General features: G+C 41.4%; 1 protein-coding gene across 3 annotated transcripts in view; it reads left to right on the forward strand.

The window, feature by feature from the left end:
• Nucleotides 1-5534, forward strand: part of pomgnt2 (protein O-linked mannose N-acetylglucosaminyltransferase 2 (beta 1,4-)) — a 29767-nt gene extending 24233 nt beyond the window's left edge. For all 3 annotated transcript variants that reach the window (XM_042213116.1, XM_042213117.1, XM_005945163.3), the window contains one exon: nt 1712-5534. In XM_042213116.1, the coding sequence (XP_042069050.1) occupies nt 1800-3608 (1809 nt within the window). In that variant the 5' untranslated portion in view covers nt 1712-1799 and the 3' untranslated portion in view covers nt 3609-5534. The remainder of the gene's footprint in view (nt 1-1711) is intronic.
• Nucleotides 5535-9432: the final 3898 nt, after the last annotated feature.

Consider the following 9432-nt stretch of genomic DNA (forward strand, 5'->3'; position numbering starts at 1 on the left):
TTAGGATTTGGTGGTCCCAGATTTTAAGCCCTATGGGAGTGTCCACAAGAGGGTCATGGACCCCCTATTGATCCTCTACCTAATCACACGAGCCAAGGTATGAAAACGGGTGTGGGTTACAATCAGCTAAGGTTTCGGGTGAACCCATTGTGAAGCCTAGCCCAACCCCATCATGATTGGGCGGTTGAAGCGTCTGGGAAGGGATCTCAAAACTTGATTATCAATGGCAGACAGTTGGTGTCGTAAACCATCGCCTCTGTTCAAAGATGGTCGCTCACAGTGGACATAGATGGCTTCTTTCACTCCTCTTTCAAACCATCTGTCTTCTCTGTCCAAAATGTGAACATTGGCATCCTTGAAAGAGTGACCTTTGTCCTTTAGATGCAGATAGACAGCCGAGTCTTGTCCCGTTAAGGTGGCTCTTCTGTGTTGTGCATTATGAAGTGGCTGTTTGGTCTCTTCAGTCTGGAGGTCTGAGCATTCCTCGCTACACTGTACAGCACGCACTACGTTGTTAATTTTGTGTTTGGGAGTTTTGCCTATATTGTGCCCGTGTGTATTCAGGTTGATCACAAAAAATGACCCTATTGACAATAACATATTGTACTTGCATGGATGTCAAAAATAGCCCAGGGAGTCAGGTCGACTCCTGCTGAAGAGAGACAGCATGCAAGAAACTCGGGGAGTCCAGGAGGGCAACAACAAGGGAGCAAAAAACAAAAGTGCAAATTTTATATGACATAACAGGAACGAAATGATGCAGTGAACAAGATAAAATAAAGTACTGGAAAAGTGTTAGAGCAGTACATACATTGCAAGTTATAAATGGGTCCTGACCTTGGAAAGAAGATCACCATCTTCTTTCCAAGGTCAGGACCCATTTATATCTAAAAAAACAAACATTTCCCCAGGCTAGGTTCATGTCGATGTGTTGTTCTTGACAATTTGCTTAATTTGCGTGTGTGCATTCTTAGTTTTGTCTGACCTGATTTAGTTTGCTTTGCGTCACAAGACCTGTTGTAGAGAGGGAACGATTCACTCTCTAAATGCCTTTTATAAAATTATTACTTATTGCATGGCATACCAAAGTATACATTTAAATTTAACCTCCTCCTCTGGGTACATATATCATTCAAAATTAGGAATAGCATGTTAAGTAATTGATTATTGTAGTAACTGTTGTTTTAACCAAGCTGGCCCTGAAGTAGGTATTTAGCATGCTAGCTGCCGTGTGTCTGCTGGCAGCTGCTTGCTATTAGCCGCTGGTTTGATTTTGAGTCTCTCAATGACTCACTTGTTCTCTCAGTATGCAGATGAGTAGAGTTGAAAGCAATAGTGTTGTTCCTTTCTCTCTGCCTCCTCGCACTGTAATTTGTCTTGACATATTCAGGGAGGGTGACAGAGGATGTAAGGTTAGGAAAATGTCTCATTTGTTCGCTTAGGTAAACAGCTGCTATTCCCAAAGGTGAGAGCTGAGATCCGTTCAGATGAATCACCAGATATTGTGTTGCTTACATGAAAAGCACTGCAGCCTTATAGGTCTGACTATTAATTTGGTTATTATATCATAGCTGTCCTCTGTGTGCTATATTGTTAATTAGATAATTGCTTGTAGCAACAATGCCTTTTTTTAAATTTTATTTTATTTTTAAATAGATTTTTTAATGTCTATATTTTAACTTGTGCTCATCTCTTCTTCCCCTTCTTTAAGTCTGCTCCTGGCAGCGGATGTCTCGTCGCCTCCGTCTGAGGTTGGAGGCCAGTTGGCGTCAGGAGGTGGGTCCTAAGCAGCAGCAGTGATGCGGGCTTCAGTGGCAGGTTGCAGGATGAGTGTGGGTGCACTTGTTAATGGTCTGCTGGTCTCTGTGGTCGCAGCTCTGCTTTGGAAATATTCCAAGCTGAGTGAGCATGCTGCTCTGTTGGAGGAAGAGCTGCATATGACACAGCAGTCCCAGGAGGTCTCACAGGCCCGTATCGACTACCATGTTGCTCTGCAGGCGCTTCAGGAACACGGCACCCGCATGGTCTGCACTGGGAAGATGCACACTGACCGCATCTGCCGCTTTGACTACCTCTGTTACAGCTCTGAGGCAGAGGAGTTTGTGTTCTTCCATTCCAATTCCTCTGTCATGCTGCCTAACCTGGGGTCCAGACGTTTCCAACCTGCCCTGCTGGACTTGTCTTCAGTAGAAGATCACAATACCCAATATTTCAACTTTCTAGAGCTCCCAGCTGCTGCTTTAAAGTTTATGCCCAAGCCTGTGTTTGTACCAGATATAACACTGATCCTGAATCGGTTTAATCCTGATAACCTCATGCATGTATTCCACGACGACCTCCTCCCAGCCTACTATACCATGAAGCAGTATTCAGATTTGGATGACGAGGCTCGTCTTGTGTTCATGGAGGGCTGGAGCGAAGGCCCACACTTTGACCTTTACCGTCTTCTCAGTAGTAAGCAACCGCTTCTCAAAGAACAGCTTAAGAACTTTGGAAAGCTCATGTGCTTTACTAAATCTTATGTTGGCTTGTCCAAAATGACTACCTGGTACCAATATGGCTTTGTCCAGCCACAGGGGCCCAAAGCTAACATCTTGGTCTCAGGCAATGAGATCAGGCAGTTTGCCAGAGCTCTGATGGACAAAATGAACATTACAAGGGTAGAGGAGATGGAGAAGGAGGGAGGAAGCGGTGAGGATGAGAAGGAGAAAGAGAAGAAGGATGACTACATTGTCGTTTTCAGTCGGTCAACAACAAGACTTATACTGAATGAAGCAGAGGTAATCATGGCGCTGGCCCAAGAGTTTCAGATGAGAGTGGTCACAGTGTCCTTGGAAGAGCAGTCTTTTCCCAGTATTGTACAGGTCATCAGTGGCGCTTCCATGTTGGTCAGCATGCATGGAGCTCAGCTTATCACCTCACTCTTCCTCCCTAGAGGTGCTGCTGTGGTGGAGCTGTTCCCTTTTGCTGTGAACCCTGAGCAGTATACACCATATAAAACTCTTGCCTCCCTTCCAGGCATGGACATTCACTACATCTCCTGGAGGAACACTAAGGAGGAGAATACTGTCACCCACCCAGACAGACCCTGGGAACAAGGAGGCATTGCTCACTTGGACAAAGAGGAGCAGGATCGGATCCAGGCAAGCAAGGAAGTCCCCAGGCACCTTTGCTGCCGCAACCCAGAGTGGCTCTTCCGGATCTATCAGGACACTTTAGTGGACATCCCGTCCTTTCTGGAAGTCCTCAAAGAAGGCATGAAGACCAAGCCCAGCTTAAAAAAGGCCAAGGTGGCCAGCACGGTCCATCCGGGCCGGGTCAGAGAACCTAAATGTCAAACTTCAGTACAAACCACTAATGAGGCTAAACTCACAGTCTCTTGGCAGATCCCATGGAATTTGAAATTCTTAAAAGTGAGAGAGGTGAAGTACGAGGTGTGGATCCAGGAGCAGGGAGAGAACACCTACATGCCTTATATCCTTCCCCAGCAGAACTACACGTTTTCAGAAAACATAAAGCCCTTCACCACTTACCTGGTGTGGGTTAGGTGCATCTTCAACAAGAATCTATTAGGCCCCTTTGCTGATGTTCTTACATGCAAGACCTAGTGTGAGCACAAGGCCTGCTTGTTTGTTTGTGCAGTTTCATATAATGGTGAAGTCACTGTTTCAGTCAATCACTTTGGAAAAGGGGGACTCTGTTGGATTATGGTCTGTAAAATGGCTGTTGCATGGTGCTGTTTCCATGCTCAGCCCGGGATGAACTGCAGAAGAACCATGGTCAGAAACGGCCAGAAAAGAATGAAAAGTTCATCGCTTTTATTTAGAAAGAAAGTGCAAAAAACTTTGTCTCTTCTAATAAAACTAGAATTCAGATCAGCAGATTTATTTGTGAAAAATAATATATAAAATGTTTTATGTGTTAGTCAAAACACTGGTTCTTTACCTTTTACAGTATGCAATGTAGTTTCTCTGTAAGGAACAAAAGACATTTTAGAATACGATTTTTAAAAAAATGGTTTTTGACTATTGGTGCGTGCGTGCGTGTGTGTTTTCATGGTGTCCGTTTGGGGAAAAAAATATTCAGGCCTGATATTTAAGATTATATAATTTAATTGCACAAAAATTTTGATTCTACTCGTTTTTTACATAGTTTAAATGTAAAGTAATAAAAATAATGTAATGCATATTTGTCAGTAAGATGTAGTCTTACTGACAAATAAATACTGTTTGACACATTTTTTACAATTACATTTATTGCTTTATGTTAAGACTACGCAATCTAAATGGAATTAAAATTGATATGCAATTAAAATACATATTACTTCTAGTACCAGGCCTAACTTTTTGTGTGGCGTCTTTTGCCTCACAATTGTTAAATTCCATACACAGTCATTTACAGGATCTAGTCAAAACCAAAGCAACCTTTTTCACATGGTTTCAGCTACTCATCGTTCATGTCAGCCACCTCAGATCATAGAGCTCTTTTCTAATATTTGCTAAGTTTAACACTGCTTCCAAAAATGTCACGAAGGACTCACAGATAATGCAACAGTTTCACAATACAGCAGTAATCAGTGTCTTGGAAATTCACAGTCAAGTCATTTCAGAACATATCGTAGAGTTTAATATCTTTAGATTAGTTCCTCTTATGTAATATTTATAGCTCCACACTGCCCGGTAACAAATCACTTCTCTCTGTTTTCCTGCTTAAATAAATTCCTTCATAAATAATTAATTTTTCTCTAATTGGCAGTAATTACAACTGTAATATTATCATTTTCTCGAGTGTATATCCGTTACGCCAGGCTGTAATTAGCGTTAAGCATTTTCCCTGCTGTATCCAGCAGTTTGCTGCTGGACAGTTGGATTTCACTGCCTTGTGTAAAAAGCATTTTCCTTAATCTAACAAGGTATTTTTGCAGCTTAGTGTTTCACAGCCTTGTGTGAACCTCTGTTAATTAGGATAAAATTCCCAGTTATGTGTCTTTTAACTTACATTCCTCTAAAGTTTTCTGGCTGGTATAAGGAAGTCTAATATTGAATTTTAGCTGGAAACAGCTGCCTGTTAAACATGTTTTAGTGTAGTCTGCAAATGAAATACTGCATGTGGGTAGCTCCAGTGCACAAATGTACTGATAAATCTTTAAATGGAGGTGAAACTATGTCATAGTAGGAATGTAGCAAGAGATGTTTTATGGAATGGCAAAACACTGCCATCAGAATAATGACTTATATTGTTGAGATTGCGCCATTTTCCTTACTGTACACTTTATGATGTCCCCCCTGCAATGTTGTGGCTGCTGCTCCTTTTTGCTTTTATTTTCATGCCTTTTCTGTTTTCCTCCACTTTTCATATGCAGTTGTTTATCACTGCATGTTCAAGAGATTATTTTAAGCAACTGCTGTGTGTTCAGGATGTGATTGATTAGATATGTATGTGTTAGTGTTGTTGATTAGATTTCTGTGTATCTCTGTATGTGCCGAGTAAAACACGAGTCTCTGTTTTCTGTTAGCAAATAGTTTGTTTTTTTTCAGTGAGTGTGATTGAATAAAGAAGCTTATTTCTTAGCTTTCTTGTCTGTGATATCTGTTATAGCTCCATGATTTATCAGTCAGGTAATATTATAAGCTGACATAGAACTAGATGTGCTGGTGTATGGTATAATTGTTTTTTCGATAATGAACATGTATATTTATTTTTACAGGACATACTGAGTTCATACCTAGTGTCATCATAGTGTTTGCCAATCAGAGATGCTCGTTCCCCTTTGTGTTTTAAAGCTGCATTCACACTGGAGGTGTCTGTCCCACTGACTTTGTGCTGGGAGCAGTTATTTTGTCCATAAGTCACTGAATGTCATTCATTTTCTATGGTCCCTGGTTACCATGTCACTGCAAACTGCTTCCATTGTGGACACAACTTTACTCTTAATGTCCTCTGCCTCACACGTATTAGAGCAGCATCACAGATGAACACAGCTGATGACAGTGAGTCGAGTGGTGTCTTCATGTTAAGGTTCTTCTTTTTTGTTTTGTTTAGTAACTAAAAATAGATTGTTGGTTTAGTTTACTTGAAAAAGTATCTCTTCTTCAAGTGCTCAAACATCTCAAAGCCCATAAAGTTGCTAGCCAGTAGCTGATGTTTTCCACTTCAGAGGTGTTATTGCTAATTTACTGACTAATCTTTAAATAATGTAGTATCAGTATCATTGCTGAGATGCAACTCTCAAGTAAAAATCAGCGAATAAAATTCATCCAAATCAAAGCTGCTGTGGTGGAGCCACCCAAATATTCACTCAGTTAAGAGCAACTCCACTGGTGGACAGGAAGCTTCACTTTATTGTTTGTTGGGGGGGGGTTTAACAGTCAAATATGGATCCAGGCAGTGTAGGAACACAGTGGGCCCTTCTTCCCTTTTCCCTTATTGATACCTTCCAGCAGGGTATGATCAATAATGGATAATAATCAAGAATAATTTATGGAGATTGATCTTTTTCTTCCTCCCCACACAGGTCAGGAGTCGCAGTCAGCTGTCAGTGATTCAGTGTGTTGCTCAAGGACACTTGAGCGATGCAGATGCTTGCTCAAGTGGGATTTTAGCTTTAGCCCATTAGAGGGAAGCAAATGAACTGGCCCCAGGTTCATAAGATAAGAGTACAGGGGAGAATCAGGCACCTACAGTGCGAGTTAAACCTTTTCAATTACCACCATCATTTAATAATTAATTTCGCTGAACCACTTATTCTTGTCAGGGTTACTGTGGCCTGGAGCCAGTCACAGCATGCTCTTGGAAGAAAGAAGGAAGAGTTCAGCACTGCTTGCAAGTACTTTTTATGAATCGAGCCACAGTCTAACTTATTTATTTTATCTGAACGGACAGTGGGTAAAAACAAAAGCTATCAAACATAGTTTGATTGCACTTAAGCCTTGGTCCTAATGCTGCTAAGTCACTTTTTTTCACGCTGCTGGACTTGCAGCTACTAGAACAAAGATTTCAAAGATGGACAAAGTGATGTTTTTGCTGTCACGTTAAAGACAGAGCACAGAACAGCAAAACACATATACTAACTCAAGTTATATTTATTTTTCAGGTTAACGTGCTTGTGATGATCATGATTCACACACATATACACACAATTTAAGCTTTGGCATCTTAACCAAGAACTAGCATTAGCCCACTTTGCATCGTGACCCATAACGGCAAGAAAACGTGTTTCCAAAAATATGCAAATTTGACAAACCTAAGGTGTGTGAAATACAACATCTCTGAAATTTGGCACACTTTACTGTGCCTCAGGTTTGGCTCTGTTAGACCTTCTAGTTACTGGCTGGCATGTTGCTGCAGTTTTTCAAATGGTAATGAAATGCTAATTGTCTTGGATAGTGGGAGGTTTAAGCTTTTCACAGTGTTATGGATACAGTAAAAGCTCACCCAATAATTTGCTTACCTTTTTGTTAGCAAAATGGTTACTTTTGTAAAACTGTGGACATATGAGTATTAAAAGTCAAAAATTACCTACAATCTCTCTGAATATTAAGAAAGGCAGCTGCACAAAAATGAACTAAGAGGACAAGGTGTGCATAGTTAGAGAGCAGGTTTCAGTTTCCCTGCAGTCTGCTGCAATATTGTTACACAAAGGCCCTGACTACAGGTGCACAAAAAGCAGAAATTCTGATACTGAAATGGAGAAAATATCTTTTTTCTGACAACACAAGCCAATGACTGGTGTCTTAAATTACCGTATTTCTGATCCAGTAGCCAATAGACTAGAGGCAAGTTAGAAATTGTTAAAGTTGTATATACTGAGAGTACATCTCCTGCTCTGTACTCACTGATAATTTATGCATTAACTATCAAGCAGGGCTTCACAGGCTCTAATGTATGCGCAGCTCTGAGAAGCTGATGGCCAGTCTATTTTTGCATCATATACAACAAAGGCAGGTGTTGTACCACTGTATGTTTTCCAGTGGACATAATGAAGTGTGTCCAGGGGCTCTGTAATGTGTTATGTAGTTTTTAAGTGGATTATCTAACGGACAAATCAATTATGACTGGTCAGCCTCGACAGGCTAATTCATCTCTTTTTTGTAATAAAGGTTAATTAGACTGACTTCTTTTAGAAACAATTTCAGATTTTATTTTTCTCATGTGTTTGTTCCTAACTTAAATAATAGATGGCATATACCATTTACTATAATGTTCCGGTCACCATATTGTCAGAAGGTATATTGCCCAGAAGACATGATTTTAGTTAAAAAACACTGCAGTACAATGACCCATCACCTCTCCAGAACAACGGAGCAGATTTCCTGGTCAGAGCTCAGATTCTGCCCAGCTCCTCTCTTCAGTTCCTGTAGTGCTTTGTGCTCCCAGGGCTATTTTCTGCTAGCTTAACCGCAGATACAAGATGGCACCTGACAGGTGCAGAGGGGCAAGTGGCCGGATTAAGTGACAGTGGCCCTCCCTGGAGTGGAAGAAGAGGGAGCCCACCACAGCAGGGAGAGATGGACTACATGTGTGTGATACAAAGCTTCACTGAGACTGAGCAAAATAATAATGCATGAATATTTTTATATATATTAAAAGAGAAAATCACTGAGTTTGTACTTGTTACGCCTTTTCAGAGTATTTTATCTGAGAGTTGACTGCGTGAATGTAACTCCAAACAGGTTTCTAAGAGGGTCCGTTCCACTCTGTGAAGCCATGTAATCCCTTTATTTCAGCAAAGTAACTGTATTCTGAATACCACCTTTTTAAACGGTAACTGTAACGGAATACAGTTACTCATATTTTGTATTTTAAATACGTAATGGCGGTACATGTATTCCGTTACTCCCCAACACTGTATACATGTATATGTATATATACAGCGTGCTCAGTGAATACCTCAGGCAGCAGAAACCCAAGAAAGTGGAGGAAGGTGAGGAACCATCATGGAAGGACAGGCCCCTGCACGGTATGTACCACCGGCAGATAGAGGAGGTGGCTGATATCCAGAAATCCTACCAGTGGCTGGACAAAGCTGGACTGAAAGACAGCACAGAAGCACTAATCATGGCAGCACAAGAACAAGCACTGAGCACAAGATCCATAGAGGCTGGGGTCTATCACACCAGGCAAGACCCCAGGTGCAGGCTGTGTAAAGATGCCCCAGAGACAATCCAGCACATAACAGCAGGGTGCAAGATGCTAGCAGGCAAGGCATACATGGAACGCCATAACCAAGTGGCCGGCATAGTGTACAGCAGGGGTGTCGAACTCCAGGCCTTGAGGGCCGGTGTCCTGCTGGTTTTAGATTTCACCCTGGGTCAACACGCCTGAATCAAATGATTAGTTCATCATCAGGCCTCTGAAGAACTTCAAGACATGTTGAGGAGGTAATTTAGTCATTTAAATCAGCTGTCATCAAACAAGGACACATCTAAAACC

Source organism: Haplochromis burtoni, unplaced genomic scaffold, assembly GCF_018398535.1.
Source record: "Haplochromis burtoni strain Fernald_Lab_line unplaced genomic scaffold, NCSU_Asbu1 Contig_418, whole genome shotgun sequence".
NCBI lineage: Eukaryota > Metazoa > Chordata > Actinopteri > Cichliformes > Cichlidae > Haplochromis > Haplochromis burtoni.